Source organism: Anabrus simplex, chromosome X (assembly GCF_040414725.1).
Source record: "Anabrus simplex isolate iqAnaSimp1 chromosome X, ASM4041472v1, whole genome shotgun sequence".
Taxonomy (NCBI): Eukaryota; Metazoa; Arthropoda; class Insecta; order Orthoptera; family Tettigoniidae; genus Anabrus; species Anabrus simplex.
Genome location: NC_090279.1, coordinates 160,944,655 through 160,972,339, shown reverse-complemented (window position 1 = coordinate 160,972,339; position 27,685 = coordinate 160,944,655). Strand labels below are relative to the sequence as shown.

The window sequence follows — 27,685 nt, the reverse complement described above, 5'->3', positions numbered from 1 at the left end:
GGTTTGCAGATCCATGGTTGGATTTGATAGCACCCCAAGTTTCTTCAAGACGACCTTATGGCCCAGTCCCCATGGGTCGTCATCTACTTCCTTAGCCATTGCCCACCATCTGTCAGTTTTACTTCTCTTGATAGTATTTCCTGGCTACCTCTAGCTCTCTGTGCTCTGTGCCTCTGTCGTAGACAACGTTTCCTCAACTCCGCAATTTCTTCAGTCCACCAGTACGCTGGACGTTTACAGTTTCACAGTTTCCTTCTAGTCATAGATGCATCACAAGCTTGTTGAAGGAGCCGCATGGTGAGTTCGACACATATGTTAGCCATGTCATTTCCTGTATAACCAGAGAATTTTCTTGATATGTCCTCCATTTCAATATGTAGTGAATCAAGAAATTTCTCTTTATCTATACTGGCTGTATCCCATTGTTGGTTCGGTAAATTGCGTGGCATAGTCCTTAGCTGCGGTTCTTCTTGGAACACATCAAAAATCATGTATTGGTGATCACTTCCTATATAGTCCTCTGTCACTCGCCATTCAGTGATCTTTGATGAAATGTCTTGTGATGCAAATATAACGTCAGGTATTGTTCCCCTACAGCCTGGTAGTCGGAAGGTTGGCACGTTACCGACGTTGATGACTATCAAACCTGTCCTAGCAGCCATCTCCATTATACGTCGTCCTCTAGAGTCTGTATGTGGCATGCCCCATTCTAACGCTTGGGCGTTGAGATTTCCAGCAACCACTAATCTGTTGTCCATTCCCTGTAGTGTATCTTCAAGGCCATCCAGTTTTGTCTGAAAGTCACTCACAGACTCATTCGGGGTAAAGTAACAGCTCACAAATGTTATTCTGTCAATCGGGACCCAAACAAATCCGTCTCAACACCCATAATCTCTAACCGTAAATTTTCTCAGATCTGGTATCCAAATTGCAGCTGTCCCAAGGTTGTCTGCGAACCATCCTGGGTGATCCCTGTTATGATAATAAAAATAATAATAATAATAATAATAATAATAATAATAATAATAATAATAATAATAATGAAGGTGGCAGCACAAATGCAATAAATGAAGCAGTTTCTGGAATTAGTTCCAACTGAATTTGTGCCAGAATGGAAGCTATCTGCGTGTAAATTAAATACCTGTAAATAAAGAGAGAGAGTTCCTCTGCATTGAAGTTTGGCAAAGAACAGCAGGCATCTGGTGTTCATTTGGTACAAAAACTTTGTTTGTCACTTTGAGGACTCATACAGTAAGTGAATATGTAATATAACTGATCCCTTATTACTTAAGTGTTCCACTTATGTATAAGTGCTGTCTATGAATTTGGCCCTTGATGGCTGCTAGTTATATTACACATTGCCTTACCAAGCTTGACCCACTCAGATGCTCTTTTCTGAGAGTTTGGTAAAAGTAGGTCAAACTCAGCACTTCCCATCCAGGGAGATGCCATGGATCCAAGGGAGAAAAGGTTGAAATCCTTTTGTCTGCCAACGAAAACAGCCAAGCTGCTGATAGATGCTAGCTTCAGTCTGACAGCAATGGAGATATCAGTTAATGTATGGAGTTCCAGAGTGGCCCAGCCTGTTTGATCCAAACCATATTCCACTAGTTTTGAGCTTCCAGGAATAATGTAGATATCTCTAAACAGGTACCGGACTAATTGCAGACGGACTTCACATTACATTAGTGGGATTTAAAAAACTTTGTTGGATGTGATTGTGGAGCAAAGTTCCAGAACATTTGGCATATTGCAAATTAATGAATTTGCTCTTTGCACTTATTATCATAGTCTCAAGGATCTTGGACATTATAAATTTTCCAGCTAACTCATTCCTGGTTGCCAGCGTTTCGCCCTCGTGTGCTAGGTTGGGCTCATCAGTTGGTACCTAGCACACCTACCAAGACGCTGGCTAGTGCATATCGTGGAGGCCACTGCGTAGGCTACTTGGAGCCACCGGCAATGCCAATGCACTATGAGAGACTTTGTCTCTCTACCAAAAATTGATGCCTGATGGCCAAGCAAAGTCTCTCATAGTGCATTGGCACTGCCGGTGGCTCCAAGAAGCCTACGCTGTGGCCTCCACGATATGCACTAGCTAGCGTATTGGTAGGTGTGCTAGGTACCAACTGATGAGCCCAACCTAGCACACGAGGGTGAAACGCTGGCAAACAGGAATGAGTTAGCTGGAAAATTTATAATGTCCAATAACGGACCATTTATATTGGTATTATAAATTTACTCATTCGGGACAAATATTTCAGATTCCTCATGGGAATCAACATCTATATCATCAAGGATCTTGCCAAAACCTCACTACTGCAATTACATTTTCTGGAAGACCTGGACATGTAAAATGCATAGGGTAGAAGTGCCAGTCTCAGACAGCTCCTATTTCTGTACACTCGTAACGTCTGTGTTGTTTACATTTGAAATAAGCGCTAGTTGTGTTTCCAAAACAGTTAACTAGATGGCAGCACCCTCTTGCAGTAGAGTGTAACAGTAGTGAATGGCAGGACTCACACGCTTCTTGCTGCAAACAATATCAAAAGAAACCCAGTAAGACGCATCTCTTATACTTATCCTTGACTGTATATTTATTCTGATCTTTCGTTTCACTTAAATTGAGAAAATGTACAAGCCGAGAATAAGAGAATTTGTAGTATTGAAGATGAAAGGTTTAACCAGGCAATGTGTGGGTGGTAATATGTAGGTCACGGCACGTGTGATCATAGCGCAAAATTTGAATGATGGGCAGACTTGTTCCTATTTCCGGATGCTCGATTCTTTTCCCAATTCCAGACACAAGTACATACCAATGATATATTCATAGCTGGTTAATTGTACAGGTTAAAGAGACCACCGACATATATAAAGACATAATTATTAAATATAATTGTCCTTTTACGTTTAGCATAAAACGTATAAAACAGAGTATCAGTAGTAATGAAGTGAATGCTTTGGTATTTGCAGATGATGTGGTGATTTGGGGAAAGGGAGAAAAGGAAGTACAAAGGAGACTGGACATTTGGAATGAAAATATGAAGGAGTTTTTTATTTTTTATTTTTTTATTTTTTTTTTGCTAGGGGCTTTACGTTGCACCGACACAGATAGGTCTTATGGCGACGATGGGATAGGAAAGGCCTAGGAGTTGGAAGGAAGCGGCCGTGGCCTTAATTAAGGTACAGCCCCAGCATTTGCCTGGTGTGAAAATGGGAAACCATGGAAAACCATTTTCAGGGCTGCCGATAGTGGGATTCGAACCTACTATCTCCCGGATGCAAGCTCACAGCCGCGCGCCTCTACGCGCACGGCCAACTCGCCCGGTGTGAAGGAGTTTGGAATGGTAATTAGTAAAAATAAAACTGTGGTCATGCACTGTGGAAAAGAGAAAAAAGAGAAGCCAAGTGAACATAGACGGAGAACAGTTAGAGAATGTAGAACAGTTTACATATCTGGGTAGCATTATTAATGGAAGTAATGAAATCAACCCTGAAATTAATAGCAGACTAATTGGGTACAGCATTTTATCATCAAGTCAGAAAGCTTTTATCGGATGACAAAGTACCCAAAAGAACAAAAATAATATTATATAAACATTATTTCATACCAATTGTAACATATGGATTAGAAATGCTGGTAACTAATAAGAGACAAGAAAGATCCAAGCAATAGAAATGAAATTTTTAAGAACATCAGTTAAAAAGACAAGAAGAGATAGAATTCAAAATATAAAAATCAGAGAAGAGCTAAATATAGAACTGTTAGTACAGAACATACAGAAAGCAAGACTGAGATGGTTCGGACCTGTAAAAAGAATGTGAAAGGAACTGGTAGCAGGAAGGGAATAGGAAAGAGAAGTTAAGGGAAAGAGACCAGATGGAAGACCGAGAAGAAGGTGGATGGATCATATTTGGAAGGACATTAGAGAAGCTGGATTGGATGTGGCGGAAGTGATGGAGCAGGTAAAGTGGAAGGAAAGAAGGGAGTGGAGGAGGCTTGTTAACCACACCCGGGTGACTGGAGAGGGACATTGATGATGGTGATGATGATGATGATGATGATGATGATGATGATGATGATGATTGGCAACTTTGGTTTTCAAACTATCAAGTCAACTTAGAGGACTGCCCAAGATAAAGTACATATCAGTACAGTAGTGCTGTAAGTACATTCTGGGATGATGAAATTACACAGTAAACACAAGATCCTATCTGCGTCTGACGAGAAGTCATGACAGCTTGTAGGTACGGTAGGAGTAACAGAGACTTTACTCATTACAAACGTTAGTCCTGACAGAAAAAGCAGATCCATGTTCATTATGCAGTACTTATAATTATAGTAAATATGCAACTAAGGCACAGTTATACTACCACTTTGAAACTTCACAACAAAACCTCAATTTACAAGTCACCACGGATGGAACATGTGTTTATTGTCATGCCTTGAGACTTGAGACAGACACCCATGCGTGGCAACAGTGCTTACCCGTTGCACCCAATGCTTATCCTTTGCACCAAGATAAAGTACATATCAGTATAGTAGCGCTGTAAGTACATTCTGAGATGATGAAATTACACATAGAGGGGTGACCAGGATAGAGGGGAAATGGGGCTCTACCCCAACCCCGTCCTGGAACCACACGACTTCTCTCACTTGTTTCTTATTTGAATGCCAGGTGGAATGAGGAAGATACAATTACAGGGAAAACCCTTAAGCTATTTCTCTAAACCCATTGTGTATTGTGTTCATGACGATTGAGCCCTTATCAAGTAAATCAGAACTTTTATCATGATAGACTTTATATGACCCTCAGGGCTGACTAGCTTCAGTTATAGAGGGGTGACCAAGAAAGAGGGGAAATAGAGCTCTACCTCAACCCCGTCCTGGAAAATTAAAACAGTGATAAGAACAATACATGTTTATGTGGCTTTTGTGGTATTGACTGTTTCAGTGATGTTCCTGGATGAATGGGATCATGGATTCAGTGCGGTCTGTGCCAAATAGGTTTTCGTGAAGTATGTGTGGGAACAGTACCAAAGCGTGATTTTGTGTATGGCAAATGTGTTGTAAAACAATATGAAATGTAAATAGTGATGTACCGTGCATGTGTTAAGTTGAATACAAAGGGCATTAGGAAAGTTTTGCAGTGTGAGTGTACGCTTTAGACTTTTTCAAAATAATTTCCACCACATTCAGTACACTTCTCCATACATCGAAACCAGTCACTGAACCGACTCTGCCACTTTTCTTCGGTTACATTTCCACACTCTTGATCCCATGCTGCCAGAAGCTCCTCGTCGGATGCAAAGCGCCGCCTTTTCAGCTTCATCTTCACTTCTGGGATGAGTGCGAAGTCACATGGGGCAAGATCAGGACTGTATGGAGAGTGATCAAGCACAGTCAACCCTGATCTGGCAAGAAAATCCCTTGTTACATTAGCATGATGTGCTGGAGCATTGTCGTGATGCAAGAGCCAAGTGTTGAGCCATGACCTTGGATGGAGCTGCTCATCTTCAAACAGCCACACCGTGTTCTGGGAATTTGTTGGGACATCATAATAATAAAGCCAAGTTTCGTCACCTGTAACGATGCTATTGGTGTTACGCTAAGTCCCATTTTCAAACCGTTTTAGTATTTTTCAACACCATTTCACTCGATGTGCTCTTTGTTCCTCTGAAAGTGAATGGGGCATCCAAAGGGAAAAAAAATCTTTCTAACATCGATATGGTCATGTAGAATTGAATGAATAGCTGGTGCAGGGATCTGGAGGGTCTCTTCTACCTGCCAATATGTCAACCGCCTCTCTTGCTGCAACATTTTCCTTACAGCTTCAATGTTTTCCACAGGCACTGATTCACATGGTCGCCCAGAACAAGGATCATCTTCAACCCCAAAACTTCCCCTCTGGAACTCTTTGTACCAGTGGAAAATTGTTGTCCGATATGGACAGTCTTTCCCCAGCACAGGAGTCATTTCCTCCAGCCACTGATCAACAGTTAATCCACGAGCAAATTGTAGTGGCTGATTGCGCGATATTCACCTGTAGACCACACTGACATCTTAACTTGCTTTCAGTCCCACTGCTTGGTAAAGACTGGTGTGAAAGTCGCATCTTGCTGTCTTCTAGGCTGGTTTTCACCCCACTTTTCATCCTTCACCATAACAGGGGTGTCCAGCCAACCGTTTTTGCATATTGCAAAACTTTCCTAGTGCCTTTTGTAGTGGGTAACAAAATATGCTGTCTGGGAAATGGCACACTGTTTTAGAGATGTCCGGATTTAAGAGCATCCGTTCAAATTATTGGACGTTCTCAATTAATTTTTAAAATATTGTTTTTATGTAGGTATGTAATATTATCTAAATGTTCTTAATTCCACGAGTATCATTACAGCATATAATATGAAAATTTATATATTTCAGTGGTAAAAATATTTACTGCTATGTTCTATATCCGAAAACATCTGAATCGTCTGGATATAGGGCCCCTACCCTATTACTGGATTATATATCTTCCAGAGTTATAAGGGGCAGCTGGTTCACCTTGGATATATATGTCAAACCTCACCTAGCAAGTTGGCCTTGCAGTTAGGGTCGCATAATTGTGAGCTTGCATTCGGGAGATAGTGTGTTTGAACTCCACTGTCAGCAGTCCTGAAGATGGTTTTCCGTAGTTTCCTATTTTCACACCAGGCACATGTTGGGGCTGTACCTTAATTAAGGACATGGTTACTTCCTTTCTACTCCTACCTCTTTCCTATCCCATTGTCGCCCTAAGACCTATCTGTGTCAGTGTGACGTAATGCAAAATTGTAGGGAAAAAAAAATGTCAAACCTGACCAGCCAAAAGAGTCTGTATGGACCAAGACCTGTGGGAAGATCGTACTTCGAAAACAGTTCATCGCTAAACAAACTTGGTCATGGAATGTACTGTATAAGTTCAGTTGGATGCCAAGACATAGAAGCAGGTTTATTCTTCTACAATTTGTATTACCATTGTTTTGCTTCTTAAATTAACAGTACTGAGCTCGATAGCTGTAGTCGCTTATGTGCGACCAGTATCCAGTAATCGGGAGATGGGGGGTTCAAGCCCCACTGTCGGCAGCCCTGAAGATGGTTTTCCGTGGTTTCCCATTTTCACACCAGGCAAATGCTGGGGGCTGTACCTTAATTAAGGCCATGGCCACTTCCTTCCAGAGCCTAGGCCTTTCCTATCCCATCATCGCCATAAGACCTATCTGTGTCGGTGCGACGTAAAGCAAATAGCAAAAATAAATTAACAGTCACCCCCTGTGGGTGGGGGACGATACACCCATGGTATTGCCTACCTGTCGTAAGAGGCAACTAAAAGGGGTGACCAAGGAATGATTGTATTAGAACCATGAAACTATTTGTGATTAGTACCATCATGTGGTGAACACCATGGGTCACCTTACCACTATGTTAGGTACACAATAGGATTGTGATTAGTAGCAACAGAGGGTGAATTAGTATGGGTTTTACAGTACCCGTGATTAGTACCATTGTGAGAAACACCATGGTTTTGGGCATTGACTGTGATTGGTACCACTGTATGAGTGACATTGTGGGTCTGCGTTGACTGTGATTAGTACCCACTGTGTGAGGAACACCACGGGAATACCACCACCAGTAATTAGTACACCTAGGTGAGGAACACCATGGGTTTGTGTCACCTATGAGTGGCACCATTATGTGATTAACACCATAGGTATGCGTTACCTGTGCGACGCACAATACTTGTGAGTAGTACCATAATGTGTGGAACACCGTGAGTCTACGCTACTTTTGATTAGTACCGCAATATGACGAATACCATGGTTTTACTATACTAGCAATAAGTACCATTATGAAGGGGTGTTGAACTGGATTTTGGACCCCTTTAGACAACAGGCATCATCGATTCAGGATTGTGCTTTAGAAGCAGTTCCTTGGTCAGTAATACTATTGTTTATGATAGTTTCTTGGAATTTAGGGCATTGCAGATCAGATCCACTGATTATTTTAAATTCATATCCATCCATTATTTCTTCATATTCACGTTTTTTATTCTGCTCAGTGGATGATTTTCAATTTTTAAATTGTCATTACATTTCGTCTCATTTCGTGCCATTAGGGGCCGATGACCCAGATGTTGGGCCCCTTTAAACAAGAAGCATCATCATCTCTAAATGAGCAGTCACCACCATGCAATACTTCGTGAACTAAATGAATTTCAGGTATAAATTAATAGAATTCGTGGGATGTTTCTATCATTGTAGCTATGCCGTTCGCTTTCTGCACACGAGAGAAGCAGCCTTGGTGCGAGTTTGCAGAATCAGCAGAGTCTGGACCAACAACGCAGTTTATTCAAAAGGTAGGCTAACCATCTTTCTTCTTTTTTGCCATGTGAAAGAGGCAAACTGTAGGGGATCTTTATGTTTTACAAACACTTTGCTTCTTGTCATCAGAAGAGAAACTCGACTGACTAAGACTGTTCTAACAATGCTAAAATCAATTGACATTGCTGTGTTAATGAAATTATGCTCTCATTTGTCACTAGATGGTTTACCGTGCAGTATTATGTTCCAAGAAGAAATTTAATTCAACACTAGCTGATATACCCGTGCTTCGCAACGGAATTCTAGATTGTATACACAATTGTAGGTTAGGTAGAGTACACATTGTGAGCAAGACTATTAAATTGCATAGATCTTTTTGTTCCCCTAGAAACGTGAGGGATAAATCACCAAACGCCTTTTCTCATATGAAGACTGCGTTAGGGAATTTTCATGGCAGACACTCTGTCTCCATGTGCCTTTTTACATCCTCAGAAAGACTGTCTTAGTGGTTTTCCCAAATGAAATGAACATAGGTCATTAGAATGACGTCAGTAGGAACGGCGCGAGTAAAAGCAATGATTTCACATGAAATACTTGTTCAAATGAAAAACCACACATTTTCTCACTTTTAACGAACAATACTACTCTGCCGATCTAACAGTCCAAAGTTCCAGAGCTGGAATGACCAGGCCGCAGACAGCCGTGATACGTTAACACTCTTAGTCTTTTTTCGAAGGGGGGGGGGTGTGTCAAATAGTGAAGATTCCCAGGGCAAAAACTATGCCCTTTTACTAATCTGTTTCCTAGGAGTACCCAATGTGTCAGAAAATCTCAATTCACTACACTGGCGGCACTATCTGACTTGGAGGCAAATTCTCTCTCCAAGCCAGAGGAGAAACCCCCTCTTCACAACTAATCTTGAATAAAATGAATGTAGAATTTAATATAAGTGAAGAGGAAGAAGCCCTTTTTAATAAACGGCTTATTCAGGGTTGAATTTTGAGTTACTTAGTGAATTGTGGTGCTATAATTTGGAATATGCCTAAATTGTAATTCTAGACCAGGTACTACTACTACTACTACTACTACTACTACTACTACTACTACTACTACTACTACTACTACTCCTCGCGTGCTGCTATTGAATGGCTGGTGTTGTTTAGTGCTCCGCGTATTTGCTTAATTAGGTGGTGTTTTAAAGGCTGTGTATGGTTAAAATATATTGCGATTATAAGTGGAAGTGCTGCCCTTCAGAACGCGGTATTATCTCTCTTTGATGAGGTAAAGAGGCATCCCTTTTCTAACAAGGTAAATAGGCCATTTATATTGCTTTAAATGATTTAAGGTTATGTTTTCAAAGAGAAAAGAGAGTAGAGGTACTGAGAATAGAAATGTCAAATCCAAAGAGGTTGAAATAGACGTAGAAAACCAAAGAGATACTATGTCGGATGAGGAGCTGGACGTAACCATGGAACTACAGAGTACGAAGACTATAAACCAAAGAGTAGGATTAGAAGAGATGCGACTAGAAATTGATAAGTTAGTCAAGCATAGTGAAGACTTATTAGCATTAGTTAAGATGACTCCCAATACCAAAGCGGAGATAAAGAAAGGTATTAAAGAAATGGGACAAATGGCAGAAATAATCCGTAGTCGTTCGTGGGAATGGGAACAATTTGATGTGAATGAAGATCCAAAGGCTAGGAGTGATTTGGAACAGGGCACTACCTCCAGTAAGAAAATAACCCGTGATGTTGGGACACAGGCGCAATTCAGTGACAGAGTGCTAGATATAGAGCAGACCCTCTTGGAAGCTTCGTGCTTTGACGAGTTTGCGAAGCTGTTGGATAAGGAATGGCCTGACTGTGTTTACAGTAACACGCACGTCATCTCCGGAAATATAGGGAAATTGACTGATTGGGATATATCAATGGTTGTAAATCCCAAACAACTTACAGAGGAGGATGGAATTATGAGAAGCATGAAGAATATGCATACAGAAATCTCTGACTTGCTGAACTCTAATCTGGAGGAAGGTAAGACGGAATTCCTGCGCACTGTTACGCAAACCTACACGAGTCGAGGAGGAGAGCGGGAGAAGCTGCGATATGTATATGTAATACCATATTCATTTAATCAAGATGGAGTAAATGACCTGCAGAGCCTGTATTCATGTCTCACCCACTGGAGAGAGATAATTGAGACTCATGCAAGAAAGAAGGTGCTGATAACTATCCCGGATACCCTTGATCGGAATTATATAAGGAAAATCTTGGAATGGATGTTTCGTAAGAGTGATATTGAAATAGGGTGCTTGGAATCGGGTAAAACGCAGGTAAAACAGGCTGTTTCTGTGGGATTAACATCGAAAAAGAAATCCTTAAATGACAATACTCAGGAAACAGTTACGTGCAAAGCTGCGGGAAAAACGTACGCCGAATTGCTTAAAACAGTAAAGGAAGGAGTAAACATCGAAAAAATTGGCGTTAAAATAAAACGAATAAGGAAAACAGCAAAGGATGACCTTATACTTACTATAGAAGGCAAAGGAAAGGCTGATGTATTACAACGTGAGATAACTAAAAACGTCAAGGAAATAGAGGTTTCAACAAAAAGGAAGGAGACAACAATTCTAGTGTATGGTATGGATCCGGATTTAAATGAAAACTATCTCAGAGCAGCACTCTCCTTAGAAGCTGCTGTTGAAGAATCTCAGATCAATATTACGTCCGTAAGACCGGGGAGGTTCGGAAATCTGAATGCTACCGTAATATTGCCAACGGAACCATTGAAAATACTGTTAAAGAAAAAAGAAAATAAATGTGGGATGGGCAACCTGTATGGTGAAGGAAAAAGTTACAGTTGCAAGGTGTTTTAAATGTCTTGGATTTGGACATAAAGCGCCACACTGCGACGTTAAGGATGACCGGTCACGGAGCTGTCTAAATTGTGGACAAGAAGGCCATTTGGCGAAGGATTGTGGGAACATTTCGTTTTGCACCATGTGCCAAGTGGAGGGCCACCGCTCAGATCAAATGAAATGCCCTACTTACAGGAAGCTAATATTAGAGGCAAGGAAGTTGAATTTAAACGACCAATAATGGACATACTGCAGGCGAATCTCATGAGGAAATCCGACAGTCATGACATCATGTATGCGACAGCCTTGGAAAAGAAAGTAGATTTAGTGCTTGTTAGCGAGCCAAACAGAAGGCGAGTAGCCGAAGGTGGTTGGTTCACGGACAAAAGATGTGATGTAGCTGCATATTTTTTAAATGATAAGTTGGAGGTGCTAAGCATAAGGGCAGAAGAAGGATATTTGTGTATTCAACTTCAGCAATATCAGATTTATTGTTGCTATATCTCTCCTAACATCCCTTTTGATATTTTCAAAGCTGAAGTAGATGCAATAGTTCAGGACTGCATGGCGTCAGGTATTGAATCTATCATTCTCGGAGACCTAAATGTCAAGTCGCCTCTGTGGGGGGCACCAACTGCAGATCGTAGGGGAGAATATTGGGCAGAATGGATAGCGACCCTAGACTTGGTGGTTCATAACACTGGAATCTTACCAACTTTTTCCAGAGGGAACTCAGAGTCTTTCATAGACGTCACCTGCTCAACGCAGGGTATAGCATCATTCATTGTTGACTGGGAAGTTATGGAAGATGAATCTCTCAGCGACCATCGTTTTATTTACTTTCAAGTTAAGGGATCGAAGAAGCTTAATGATATCACGAAAACGGTGTGGAACTATAATTGGGAAACCTTTAAAATTGCAATCGAGTGGATGTCACAAACTGTAAATACAGTGCAACATACTCTAAAAGATGTAACTGCTGCTCTTAAAGATGCTTGTAGGACCAGCCGATTGAGGGTATCAACAAAATATAAAACACGAGTCCCTTACTGGTGGAACAATAAAATAGACATGCAAAGGAAAGACTGCAATCGCAAGAGACGAATTCTTACAAGATCTAGGAAAAAAATCAGCCAGGTCAACTTAATACCATTAGAAGCTGACTATAAGGCATCAAAGAGGCAACTAATGAAGCTAATAAAGGATTCTAAGAGAAATCTCTGGCAAAAGCTATGCGAAGATCTAGACAGTGATATCTGGGGAACGGGATATAAGATAGTGACCGGTCGAATAATCAACAGGGTACCAGTTCAGCTCCCAGCTGATAGAAGGAAAGCCATAGCAATGGAGTTGTTCCCTTGTACTAATGACAGACTTGAAATGGAATCAGATTTTTGTGTTGCAGAACCGTTCACTGAGGTTGAGTTACAAGAGGTAGCACGCAATATGAAGACTGGTAAGGCACCAGGTGTAGATGGAATCCCACCAGAAGCCATCAAGTATGCAGTTGAGGTGGCACCTGGTTGGATCTTATCAGTCTTCAATGATTTATTAAAAAAGCGCGAATTCCCCGATGAGTGGAAAGTAGCCAAGCTAGTGCTGTTATTGAAGGCAGGGAAACTATCATTAGATCCATGAGCATACAGGCCACTGTGCTTATTAAACACCTTGAGCAAACTTTACGAAGGATTGATTAAAACTAGACTGGAGAGAGAACTTGAACAACAGGGAGGACTTTCTTCGAACCAGTTTGGATTTCGAAAGGGTAGAACCACAACCCAAGCTATTGAGAGGGTGATTCAAATACAGGCAGAAAGCAGTGAGAAATGGGCTGCCTTGATAACGCTAGATGTCAAAAATGCTTTTAACACTGCTTCTTGGAGCATTATTTTGAGAGAACTTCGTAGGATGAACATTTCTCAGTATCTACAACAAATAATCGTTAAGTACTTCAAAGGACGAAGAATACGATTTCATGATTTAGAAGATCTTGAAATGAGTGCTGGCGTTCCACAGGGATCTGTCCTAGGACCCACCTTGTGGAACATTCTATATGATGGTGTCTTATGCCTGCAGCTGACAAAAGGGACAACATCTATTGGTTATGCAGATGACCTTGCAATAGTGGTAATAGCAGAGAATGTAGAAGAACTGACCTTCCGAGTAAATGAATCACTGAGACGAGTTAACCTTTGGATGGTAAATAATAAGTTGAGATTGGCTCCACATAAGACTGAGGCTGTAATTTTGAAAGGTTCCAGGAATTGGAAAAATGTCCATTTCTTATTAAATGATACAGTGATTATCCCAGGAAAGTCTGTACGATACCTTGGGGTTCTTATTGACAGGAATTGCACATTTGGTGCACATGTGAAGGCAGTAACCCAAAAGGCAGAGAAGAAGGCATCGGCATTAGCCAGACTTATGCCTAACATCGGGGGACCAAGAACAGTTAAGAGACAGATTATGTGCTCTGCAGTATATTCCATTTTACTTTATGCTGCACCTATCTGGCACAATGCACTCAGGAGGAAGATTCACCGAAGATCTATGGAAAGAGTACAGAGGAAAATGCTGCTCAGAGTTACCTGTGCATATCGAACTGTTTCGACAGCAGCTTTACAAGTTGTAGCTGCCAGTATTCCCATTGACCTCCTCGTTGTAGAGAGAAAACTTTGGCATGAAAGTGGTGCAACTATATCTGCTGAGGAAAAGAAAGCCTCGAGGAACCAACTCTTACTAGACTGGCAAGACCGATGAGATGGCACAACCGATGTTGGCCAATGGACAAAAAAGCTAATACCCAACATAGGAGACTGGCTTAAATGTAGACATCGGCAGGTAGATTACTATCTGTCGCAGATCCTGACAGGACATGGAAGATTCGGCGTATACGCCATGAAGATAGGAAAGACGCAGGGAGATGGTTGCTGGTACTGTTCTGAAAGGGATACAGTAGAACACACCTTTTTCTACTGTGTTCGATGGGAAGAAGAACGAAGAAAAGCCTGCCAACAACTTGGCCGACAACTCACGCCAGGGAATCTGGTTCAGATTATGTTAGAGAGCCCGTTTGCCTGGAACACAGTAAAGGCAATGGCGACAAGCATTATGGGGATGAAGGAGAAAGAAGAGAAAGGAAGAGCTTAATAACATACATCACTCCATTCTGATGTCATGCTGACAAGCAGTTCCACTACTACTACTACTACTACTACTACTACTACTACTACTACTACTACTACTACTACTACTACTACTACTACTACTACTACTACTACTACTACTACTACTACTACTACTACTACTACTACTACTACTACTACTACTACTACTACTACTACTACTACTACTACTACTACTACTACTACTACTACTACTACTACTACTACTACTACTACTACTACTACTACTACTACTACTACTACTATAGTCCTTTCCGTGTAATGACGTACCCTAAGGGTGCAACCTTACCCTTTCTCCCCTGTAATATTAAGATATTGATTTATAGTGACTTTTCTTGCTGTTGGGTATTTTTCAGTGTCGGTAACCATACAGTTTAGGGACCCTACTTGCCGATACGACGTCTTACATTAACCGTTAATCTGGCACGTTGGCAACGTTCAATCACTGTTCTAGCGTGAATTGCGTGTTGCCACCGCATCGCCGTTAAAGTCACTAGTGATACATTTGCGAGAATATTTAAAGCATATTTTCTTTTTCTGTGGGATTGTAAATCTATTTGGCTAATACCAGGTAAGTAGGATTGTGGCATGTTCGGATAATGCATTTAATAACATTGTTTGTGTGAAATGATTAAAGTGCTCAAATACGTCAGTCTCATGTCTAGATCTACCGGTACATGAAATAACTCTTGCGGGACGAAATTTTGGCAGTATAACTTATAACATTATTATTTTCAAATCCGCAGTGAACTTGAAAGCTGACCTAATTTCTGTTCACGGAGCTTGGCACATTAGTATTCCTATATGTTTCCTGATAAGCTTGAAGATATAACCAGCCTGCAGGCTGAAAATATGCCCAATAATCTCTCTCCTTACTGGTTACCGGTATTGAAGAGAGAAGGAAATATTCGCGCAAAAGAAAGGGAAGTCATTGGATGTCTGGAACTTTCGAAAATCACACTGTAAAGACTTATTAAATAAATTGCATCGTTTAACACGCCCCTCTTTTCAAGAATATGGTTATAGTACGCCTACTGTATATCAAAATAAAGACAGATAATTTAAGTGAGAAAGTGTGTTTATTTCCTTAATTCCTCATTGAGGAGATATTCATAATTATCTTGATTTATTTCATCTTATCTTTTATCATTTACTAGGGTAGGGAAACATTCATTATCGGTGTTTACATTGAGGTTAGTTTGTTATGGTTATGTCTGATGATTTTAATATGTAACCAGGCAGGTTGGCAGCAGTGATCAGCCATTACAAAAAAGAGAAAAGAAGAGCATCGGGCGGCGATATTTACTTTCTGGGGTATTTCCTTACGTGGCAATTACTATACTACTACTACTACTACTACTACTACTACTACTACTACTACTACTACTACTACTACTACTACTACTACTTGAACCTTTGCCTTAACAGTGCACACTGCTCATTCAAACCAGCATTTCAGAGTAGGGATCGAATAGCTGGAATACTATGATGAACCAGTGAGTTATGTACCAGCAGAACGGTATCAGAAAATGTATGAACCAGAGGAATGACATGCTAAAGAAGAAAGTTCTCTAACTCCCCAGCTATTTCCCGCCAATATTCCGTCAGGCTGTTATACTTGGTACGCAGCAGTAACCCCATCTATCCGAGTTGAGCAGCAGCATAAGAGACGAAGAACATCACCACAAACAATGGTCAATGTAATGTTATTGTTGATCAATGTTATGCGCTTTCAGTATTGTAGGCCTTCACATTTAGTTTTCTTCCGACTTTGAAATACCACTCTTATCATAGTCAGTACGGTGAAATTGAATAAAACATAAATGATCGGAAATTGTATTCTCTATAACTTGTCATGCAGTACTTTTCGATAGGACCAATAACGTAGGTATTTAAAAATTAAATTTTAGGTGCCTTCCCCTAAACTACAATTTTGTACAGGGCGAATAAAATTGTTTATGACTTAGTCTGTAGTTTCTTATTCCCCAACTCTGTATACCGACTTTCATTAAATTCTGTTCACCCATTTTCTTGTGGCTCGGCGTTGATATGGACATGGCAACAAAAATACAAATTCATGAATATCTGTGTTATCAAAGCCGGTACGGTAACAATGTATGACGTAAATGATCGGAAATTTAATTCTATATAACTTTAGTTATGTAGTATTTATCGATAGGACCACTAATAATATAAATATTTGAGAATTAAATTTTAGGCCTTCCCGTAAACTACCATTTCACTCAGCGTGAGTAAGATGATTTATAGCCTAGATTGTAGCAGCTCATCCCCCGGCTTCACATACCGATTTTCATTAAATTCTCTTCAGCCGTTTTCTCGTGATGCGTGTACATACATACAGACATACAGACAGACAGACAGACAGACAGAAATTACGGAAAAGTAAATAGTGCATTTCCTTGTTACTATGGACGTGACCGATACAGAAATACCATTCTTTCCAAATTCTGAGCAATGTACAGACAAAACTCTTTATTTTATATATGTCAACATATTTGCTCCATTACAAATGACGTATTGTCTTAGGTCGTGCTGCAATGGTTAAACTTACTAAGATCTGGCAGAACCGGGCAATATCAAAAGCCACAAAGATGCGCTTGGTAGAATCACTAGTGTTCTCCGTCTTTTTGTACGGCTGTGAGACCTGGACCGTGAATGCTAAAGACAGAAAGCGCATTGATGCCTTTGAGATGTGGTGTTGGCGGAGAATGCTACGTGTATCCTGGACAGAAAAAAGAACTAATGTTTCCATTCTGGAAGAACTCTGCATCAAGAAACGTCTATCTTCCCGTGTGAGTGAACGTTACCTCCAGTTCCTTGGCTACATTTTGAGACGAGACGGAGAGAACTTGGAAAAGGTAATTTTACAAGGCAAAATTGAAGGCAGTAGACCACGAGGAAGAACAGCAAGCAGATGGATAGATCAGGCGAAGAAGATCACTGGGCTACCACTTCAGGTCATACTAACGAAATGTGAAAACCGCTCTGGATGGAGACATCTTGTCAAGGTTGCAACAAGGAAATGATGGAGTTATGAGGTCACGACGCTCAGTAATGAGCACAACGACTAATGATGATGACAAATGACGAGCTTTAAAAGCTCCATTATTTAAAAACCCGTATTGACTTGAAAAAGTAGCAAAATATTTAAGATTAAGTACCTGTCCAACACATGTTGTGTACATTTATCTAGTACATCTTTCTTCCCCTAGGGAACATCATCAGCTAGAGTGCTAAACAAGTATATATCAGATATAAAATCACATTTAAAAAATGGTAAAGACACAAGTAAAAATTCACAATTTTACAACAAAACATTATAATAAACTGCTAAATTACAAACACTACAGGGTGTTCTAAGTCCTCGTGTGGTCAAATTATGTTGAGAAAATATTAAAATTGATATTTGATATTTGCTTTTGTTTTTTCATCCATGAGTGTGAGTATAGATAATAACAAGGCGATCAGAGTAATCAAAGGTGGAGGAAGGGAGGAATACGAATTCAGAATTTAAAAAGAACGAGCTACAGCAACGTTTAACAAGATGAGACGGCTGTTCTGCAATGATGATCTCAGACTCGACATATGCCAAACTATGGCTAGGATTTACTGTTGGCCAGTACTTTCAAATGGCATGAAGCCGGGGCTTTTAAAGTCTTCCTTTATAAAACAGCTTGAAGCTTTCAAAATGTGGTTTTACAGACAAATGCTCCATATCTTGCAGATCCAAAAAGATTTCAAATACTGAAGTATTATAGTACAAAGATCAAGAAGTGGACGAGAATTATTAACAATAATAATGTGTCCAAAATTAGAGTATTTATGTGAGGAAAAATGTACTATCATATACAACTTATTACAGGGGAAAATCAAGGATTATTGTGGAGTTGGACACAGAAGAAAATCATGGGTAAATGACATGAAGAAATAGACAAAAAAATGCCCAGCAGCTTTTTCATCTGGCACAGAAGACTGCCACGTGTATGCCGTAGTGACACATAAAGAAGACAGAAACGGACAGAATCAGTGGAGATGAAGGGAGAAGTAAGTTTAAAATGGTAGAGGAGAAAAGATGGAAAGAATGTTAAGGAGGTTAAAGAAACAAGAGTAAAAACAAAAAGAAAGCAATAATTAATGGATGAGAATATGACACATTGAGCGAAATGCTGGATAGAGACAGTAAAATAGATAGTGCGTTCGAACCCCACTATTGGCAGCCCCAAAATGGTTTTCCGTAGTTTCCCATTTTTCACACCAGGCACATCCTGGGGCTGTACCTTAATTAAGGCCTTGGCCGCTTTCTTTCCACTCCTAGTCCTTTCCTATCCCATTATTGCCATAAGATCTATCTGTGTCAGTCCAACATAAAGCAAATTGTAAGAAAAACATTTAAACAAAAGAAGAAGAAGTCCTGGAATGGAAGAGGTATGAAGACAGGAGGAGATGGCAAGCACTTGTACACCACACCCGGTAAACTGAATTTGGAAAATGATGATGATGAGTGAACCATCTAGTAATGAAAAGAGTACAAATTTGGAAACTGAAATGAAATACAGTAGATACAGTAGATACGGTAAATTACAGGGAAGAGAACCTCCGAACCAGATCTGTATTAGTTGACAACCAGTGATATTGTCCAGTTGATTGCCAGTGTCCCTGTTAACTTTATTTTACCATTTGCATGTTTGTGTCATGAGATTTATTCTATACAGGATGTTTTCATGAAAACTATTAAATAAAATTCCTTTTCATGTATCTGTAAATAAACTAGTACTTTGACAATTATTTATTGTTAGTAGTGTGGGCTATTTTGTTTCCAAAGAAAAAACTTTCAGATCAATTTATGACCTCTAGATCTTCCTATATGGTTTTTATCTGTAAAACCATCATGTTTTTGTTCCCTCCTAGGAAATCTGTCCTCGTCCATATTGACGAATAAACATGATGAAAATTAAAATCCACAGCCTGTTTTCAGTCATTCGACCAGGTCAGGGATGAATGAAGTCCCGATCTAGCGGCGAGGATAGGAATTGTGCTGGCTGCCGAAGCCTGTCGCACTCCTCTGGGGCAGTGATTAATGAATGACAGATGAAATGAAATTGAAGAGCGTTGCTGGAATGAAATATGACAGGGAAAACAGGAGTACCCGGAGAAAAACCTGTCCTGCCTCCACTTTGTCCAGCGCAAATATCACATGGAGTGGCCGGGATTTGAACCACGGTGAGAGGCCGTTGCACTACCATCTGAGCCATGGAGGCTCTGCATAAACATGATGATTGACATTAATTTAGCGCATTGAAACAACGTAATTGCACTTATCGTGGGGCCAATGACCTAGATGTTAGGCCCCTTTAAGCAACAATCATCATGCACTTTTCACCAACATAAAAGCATGAAAGCCAAGACCACTTGTTGTAGTAAAAAATCACCCAAAATGCATTGTTGTTGATTCCAAAGGCACCAGCCATGTAACTAATAGGATGTTGGACCTCCTTGCTTTTATCATATCGTTTATGTTTCGGGATAGGCTCTCCACTGACTTCTGGTAAACTGCTGATAGAATTTGTTTCCATTCTTCCTGTTGCATCATGAATAAATGATAGTGTTGTAGCACACAATTGACCATCTAGCTCATCCCAAAAATGTTCTGTTTGGTTGCAGTCAAGGCTTTGATTAAAACATGTCAACTAGATTTTCCTGAAACTGCAATACAAAATTCAGTCGTGCTTTATGGACAGGACCATTATCGCGCTGATACAGAAAACAGCCTGTTCTAAAATGTTGCCACAGTGTGGGAAACATATTATTGTCTAAACTCTTGGTGTACGCCAAAGTTTATCATTTTGTCAATTCAAACGAATGGCCCAAGCCCTGACCATGAAGAAAGAGCCTCTGACCATTACACTACTGCCTGCAAATTATTACTTTTGACACAATACACTCTGGTAACTGACATTCACCAGGCATCTGGGTTCACTTAGGTCCATCTGAGTGTCACAGAATGTACCATGACCCATCAGTTCACAACACCTTACTCTGTTGCTACACAGTCAAATGTCGGTGTTATATGTGCTACTGCAAACATTGTCAGGAATTAGTGCACGTGATCACTAGCTTCCTGAGTTTCCTACCAGAGCAATGGTTTACTTCACTGCTTCCGTGATAGTTCCCCTTGAGTGTGATATCACTAACATTGGACCAGGCCACGAACCTACTAAGCTCGCGTAGCAGGGGAAGAGGTTATACTCCCACGTGGCACGTCCCAGGTGGCGGATAGGGGGCTCCTCACCGGCTTGCCGGCGGACTTGAGCGAAGTAAAATAGCTCTCGTGGACCAAACACACAACCCCCTGTGGGTGGGGAATGCAGACGAAGAATACACCCATGGTATCCCCTGCCTATTGTAATAGGCGACTAAAAGGGGCGACCAAGGGATGATCGAATTAGAACCATGAGACTACTCGCAATTAGTACCACTATGCAGGGAACTCCATGGGTCGCCTTTACTTGCGCGTAGTGCCACTATCTTAGGTACACAATCGGTTTGTGATTAGTAACAAGGGTGTGTGTATCAGGGGGAGTTTTACAGTACTTCTGATTAGTACCACTCTTTGAGCGACACCATGGGTCTGCCTTGCCTATAATTAGTACCCACTATGTGAGGAAAACCACGGGATAGTACGATTCCCTGTGATTAGTATACCTGTGTGAGGAATAAGGTTGGCGTTGCCTGTAAATGGCACCGCAATGTGCAAAACACCATAGGTCTGCATTATATATGCATATTACATTACCTGTGAGTAGTACCATAATGTGTGGAATACTGCAAGTCTACACTACCTTTGATTAGTACCGCAACATGACAAATACCATTGCTCTACTTTCCTAGCGATCAGTACCGTTATGAGGGGCCGATGACCTAGATTTTGGTTCCCTTTAGATTACAAGCATCACCAATTCACGATTGTGCTGTAGAAGCAGTCCTTTGGTCAATAATACTATTGTTTAACGCTAGTTCTGGGAATGTGGTGCATTGCGGGTCGGATCCACTGATTGTTTCAATTTGTATCCATCCATTCATTCTTTGTCCTCATGTTGTGAATTCTGGTCAGTGGAGTATTTTGGACTTTTAAATTGTCATTACATTTCATCTCATTTCATACCGTTAGGGGCCGATGACCTAGACGTTAGGCCCCTTTGAACAACAAGCATCATCATGAACCAGGGCATCTTTATTTAACTACTGAGAAATCTCACTGATGGAATGCCCAAATTTATGGGTGTTGCAGCCCAATCATACCCTGTTTGAACTCGCAGAACTCTCTCTGTTGACTAAGTTTGACAGCAAACATGTGTGTGAAGTTCCAGTGTTTGTGCCTTCATAAATGTAGCATTAGTCAGGAGTAGGGTTCAGAAGTTGAGGAAAAAATCCTTTTTTCCCCTCGGATGTCTGAAGACGAGGCCCAACATAATATATGTTCATTCTGGGTCACTGGTGGCCAGAAAATGATGGGTTTTATTTGTACTTTTCTACCATTTTTGGAGATTTTGTTGGTCATTTTTAGCCTTTTTTATAGGTCTTAACAATATTTTTTTTTTTTGCAATGTTGCCTTCTTTCAATTACATTTTTATTGCCTATTCTCAATTCGAATCATCATTAGTTCATCCTTTACCTCTTAAACATCTTTACTCTAGTACATACAAATATTTGAACTATATCTGAAAAGAGAGATAATGAAAATACTACTTGTAAAAACCAGGGGTATCAAATTATGTTGAAGATAAGTGAAATATTTGAAAGGAGAAAATCTTAATATGATTATTTTTTAAGAGGAAGATCTCACTCGCTTCAAGCATGAACCCTTAACCTCCATTGATGTGGAGAGAAGTTTCTCGATGTTTTACAACGTGCCGTCTGAAAACCGACGATCTTTTGCACCTAAGAACCTGGAGATGACTATTGTGATACGCTGCAAAACCAACCGAGCTTAGGTTCTCGAATTTCCATTTCTGTAACCGTAGTGTGGTTAACCCGCGAGGCCTCGCTGCGCGGTCTTTTCAACCACACATTCATTTATTCATTTGTAATCTGCAATGAAACTACATCTCGTCTTGCTCTTGCTTCTCTTATCCTCCGCTGGAGAGTTGACAACGCTAGTGCATTAACAGTTAATCTAAATTTGTTGTCCATTGTTACTGGGAGGAAGAAACTCTGACCTCGACAGAAGTTGCGGTCTTTTCCACCGCACGCGAGGCCTTGCGTTTGGCGTTGTTCTTTTGTGTTCCATACTGCGAGTCTTAATAGTTCTCTCAGCGTGTAGTGTTATGTTTCGTGTAAGAAAACATGGATCCGAAAGAAATAGAGAGGATTGATCAACTTCTGCGAAGCGTAGAAAAAGAAGAATCAGTGAACCGAGCTCTTCAATGACAACAGCATACTGCAAGGCGCTATGTGTTTGAAGATGACAATAGTGATTGTGAACCGTTTGATGACACTACAGCATCTGATGACGAGAATCATTCAGTGAATGAAAGTGAACATGATACGGAAAGTGAGGAGTCTGGCGAATCTGAAGATGATATAGACAATTCTTGCGTGGAGCCTGATCAAGTACCACATCTGCTTGGTAAGGATAATAAAACAAAGTGGGATGCTCATGTAATGTCTAAAACAGGCCGCAAAAGAAAACGGAATATAGTGAAACCTTCTCATTTACCAGGTGCAATAAGGGAGGCAAGACATGTCCAGTCTTCATTAGAAGCCTGGCAGTTGTATTTCCCTGACAGTGTACTGGAGGAAATTGTTGCATATACTAATGTATGGATTGACAAACATCGGACTAACTATAGCGGCCACGTGATGCTGCCAATACAAATATTGTAGAACTCAAGGCTGTGATTGGCCTTTTTTATTTGGCAGGTGTAGTCAAATCAAGACATTTGAACTTGAAGGACTTATGGGCTACAGATGGGATGGATGTTGAAGCTTTTCGCCTAACAATGTCCAGAACACAATTCCAGTTTATCTTATGTGCACTCAGGTTTGATGATATAAATGATCAAGGTAATAGGGTGATAGTTGATAAATTAACTCACTTCAGGAAGATCTTTGAGGACTTTGTGATCAGATGCATGAAATATTATTCACTTAGTGAATATCTCACAACTGATGAGATGTTACAGGTGTTTCGTGGTTGTTGCCCATTCATGCAATATAATCCAAATAAGCCGGATAAATACGGCACCAAAGTATTTTCCATGGTAGATGCCAGAACATTTTATAAGTATAAAATGGAAGTTTTTGTAGGAAAACAACTGGAAGGGCCTTATCAAGTTGACAACAGTGGCAAAAGTGTAGTCGAGCGGCTAGTTCAACCAATTTCTGGGTCTGGACGCAATATTACCATGGACAATTGGTACACCTCAGTACCATTAGCCAAATCATTGCTCAATGATCACAATCTTACGATCGTGGGAACAATGAAGAAAAATAAACCACAAATTCCTCCAGTTTTTGTTCAAACCAAGCCTCGTAAAGAAAATACTAGCCTGTTTGCGTATAGAGGACAGCAAACACTTCTCTCATATGTACCAAGAAAAACAAAAATGTACTTCTTCTTTCTATGACGCATGAAGGAGATAACATAAACCCAGATTCAGGAGAAGCGAACAAAGCCGAGATGCTTACTTTTTATAACCTCACGAAAGGGGGCGTTGATGTTGTAGACAGGATGAAGTCTGAATACTCTGTCTCTAGAATCAACAATCGCTGGCCCCTAACATTATTCTACATGCCATCAACAGTTTTATTATTTTTAGAGACAGGCGTAATGGGAGTGGCATAAATCGCCAGAAATATTTGAAGGAGCTCTCAGTGATGCTACGAAATGTTTATATGATTCATCGTGCATCGAATGACTGCATTGCTCCTGATGTAAAGATGCGTTTGCATAACATTTTGGGTATTGAGAAAGAGGACCAACGTCACCAAACTGTAAATCAGACAGACAATGGTCGCTGTGCTTATTGTGACAGAAAGAAGAATCGGAAAACCAAAACTAAATGCGTTTCATGTTCACGTTTCATATGTAAAGAGCACACATGGCCATCATGTGTCCAGTGCACGGAGAAAAGTGTTGAAATCGTACAGGAGGAGGGGGATGATAACTAAATTCTTCAGCATTTGTGAGATCTGGCAAGTTCTGAACGGTTTTCCTGTATTGCACTCAGTGTTAAGTTCTGAGATTTGTTTTGAAGCAGCCATAGGTGATGAAAATTACTAATGACTGGTACATTGGAACTTGAGTGGGTTTTCATTCTTTAATGTTTATTATTGTTTGCATTTTACATTTCCAGAGTTCAATTTTTAAATATCGGTAGCCATAAGTTCTGACGGACAGATGTTCAAAGTAGTCAATTGAAATTAATATATCTTTATTTTGTGTCCTGTAGAATATTTTCTCAGCTGATTAGACATACATTTGTGTAATAAAGCTATGATATGACATTTCGGTGTATTGTATTCGAAAAAATAATTTGTGCATTAAATAATGGCCCATGGATTCTGTGCGGTCGAAAAGACTGCGCGCAAGTTCTGGTGAAAAAATATCAGTGCGAGTTCTCCTGGGTTAAGCCACATGTGATTCCAGTTCTACTTATTTCAATTTCTTTCGTTGAATTCATTCTAGGTGGAAAAAAATATTTCATTCTAAATTCTGCAAGTAATGTCTGAAAGAAAACATACTTCATTCATATATTTTTGTACTGTGTGTTGCATACCACAAAAATTTTGTATTTGTAAACATTACATTCCACCATTAAATCTTTTTTTCTTTCCGCTTTTCCCACACCTCTGGGGTCACGGGTGCGAAATGCGTTGCACATGTGGATTTGGCTCAGTTTTATGGCCGGATGCCCTTCCTGACTCCAACCCTATATGGAGGGATGTAATCATCATTGCATGTTTCTGCAGTTGTTGGTAGCGTGGTGTGTTGTATGAATATGAAGAGGTGAGTGTTGGGGCATACACGAACACCCAGTCCCCAAGCCAGAAGAATTAATCGTATGCAATTAAAATCCCCAAGCCGCCCGGGAATCAAACCCAGGACCCTCTGAACCGAAGGGCAGTACGCTGACCATTCCTCCAATGACTCAGAGATATATTCCTTCGTTAACTATGTAATTAAAACTAAAATTATGAATGAATTTGGATTGCATGTTTACCTCTTTTTGCCAGTTTTTAGGGCCTTTTTTCTTGATATTTTGATGTTTTTGATATTATTTTAGGCAATTTATAGGTCTTCAACTTCTGTGTCCTAATCGTAAGACTCTGTATCATACAGGACAAGTACTGCTAGACTAAGGGGTGTCCAGTGACTTTTGGTTACATTGCGTTGTACAATAAGTACGAATACTCAGATTGGAAATTGTTCTGCCTTATTTGCATTTGGAAGATAATTTCTTTTTACATTTAAGAAAGATGTTTGGACATCAAATATTCTTGATGCAGGTTGTACGATGGCAGGTGCCTATGTGAATCCCCATTCATCACTTTTAGTTCACCATTCGTGAACTCTCAATATTAATGAAATGAAAAGTATTTAGGATATTTCTTTTGTAGCTGTGCCAGAAGTACAACATGGTGATAGTGAATCCTATTCTGGAACGAGATGAGAACCATGGTGACACTATCTGGAACACCTGTGTGGTAGTCTCCAACACTGGTCGAGTTCTCGGCAAACATCGCAAGAATCACATTCCTCGTGTTGGTGACTTCAATGAATCCACCTACTACTATGAAGGAAACACAGGACACCCTGTCTTCCAGGTATGCTTATCTGTCATGTGTCTGAAGCTAAGTAAGTACTGGAAACTATTTTTCTTCTTTAAGTAATGGAATGGAATCATCATCATTATCATCATCATCTGATGTTGGTCCTTCTAACAGGTTGGGTGGGACTTGGGTGAACTATATGCCTCCATCTGTTCCTTTCATTATAAAATTTCTTTTCTCATTATATCTATAATATCTCTCCCACTTTTTAAACAAACAAACAAACATCATAGCACTACAGCTGTGATGGTCCTTGGCCTACCAAGCGACTGCTGCTCAGCCCGAAGGCCTTCAGATTACAAAGTGATGTGTGATCAGCACGACAAATCCTCTCTGCCGTTCTTCTTGGCTTTCTAACTGGGGCTGCTGTCTCACCGTTAAGATAGCTCCTCAAATGTAATCACCACGTAGGCTGATTGGACCTCAAACTAGCCTTCAAATTTAGGTAAAATTCACTGACTTGACCTAGAATTAAACCTATTGTCTCCAGGTGAGAGGCAAACATGGTACCCCTAGACCACAAGGCCGGCCTCACCTTTTTTTTTTTTTCTCTCTTTCTCTAATTTGGTCAAACCACTTTCTCCTTGGACATCCACGCACTGTCCTCTCTAAGTATGGTCTGGAAATTCATATCTCCTGCATTTGCTTTACTTGGTCAAACCATTTCAGTGATGCAGTTCTCCATCTTTCTTCCACTGTTGAGTTCACTTGCTGCATGTCTCTCTCTCTCTCTACCTGAAAAGGAAAACATATAACAGCAGATTTTATTATTATTTTCAGGTACAATCTGTTATTATACATTTTTTTTTTTTTTTCAGGTGTTGTCTAAATTTTATTTATTCATAAATCAGTTTCAATAGATTGAAGATCCTAACAGTTATAAGCTAATCAACATGAAATGGAAAAGAAATAGCTTCCACCATAACAGATTTACTGATTTCTCACGTATTTTACTGGTTAAGCTTTCATGGGCGTCATCCAACTCTCTATGCAAGTTTTCCAGGTGTGTAGGGCTGTGATCCAGAATGATCTCCTGGAGACTACATTCGGCATTCTTAATGGTCTGCTCTCTCCACAATTCAGCAGTGGACTGATGCTGAGTACACCTGCTTCCCTTATTTATACTCTGAGTGTTGCTCGTCCTCTGCACTGTTGGTATCAAAAGATGTAGTGTTATAGACTGTTTGATTACTGCGTTCCTCAGTACTGGAATCCAGGCTTCGTTAACACGTTCTGCTTCTTCTTTCCGGCTGAAGTTGTTAGCGTGTTTGAATATTTCTATTGATTCCCGACACAGCCAGGTATGGTAGTGCACTGTGGTAGTCCAGGTATCCTTACTGCACGTCATGACATGGCTGGTAAGCTGGGAAAGGATAGTCAAGTGCTTTGTATGGCCAGTCTTACAGTCTTCATCCTGGCTGTTTCTCACTTACCTGAGGTTGGTGG

The 27,685-nt window shown here is 40.3% G+C and overlaps 1 protein-coding gene across 1 annotated transcript in view; it reads left to right on the top strand.

Moving 5' to 3' along the window:
• The window catches only part of pyd3 (beta-ureidopropionase pyd3), a 64,518-nt gene that overhangs the window by 13,187 nt on the left and 23,646 nt on the right, over positions 1-27,685 (top strand). The window contains exons 4-5 of the mRNA XM_067158944.2: positions 8,281-8,375; positions 26,027-26,233. Coding sequence (XP_067015045.2) covers positions 8,281-8,375; positions 26,027-26,233 — 302 coding nt within the window. The remainder of the gene's footprint in view (positions 1-8,280; positions 8,376-26,026; positions 26,234-27,685) is intronic.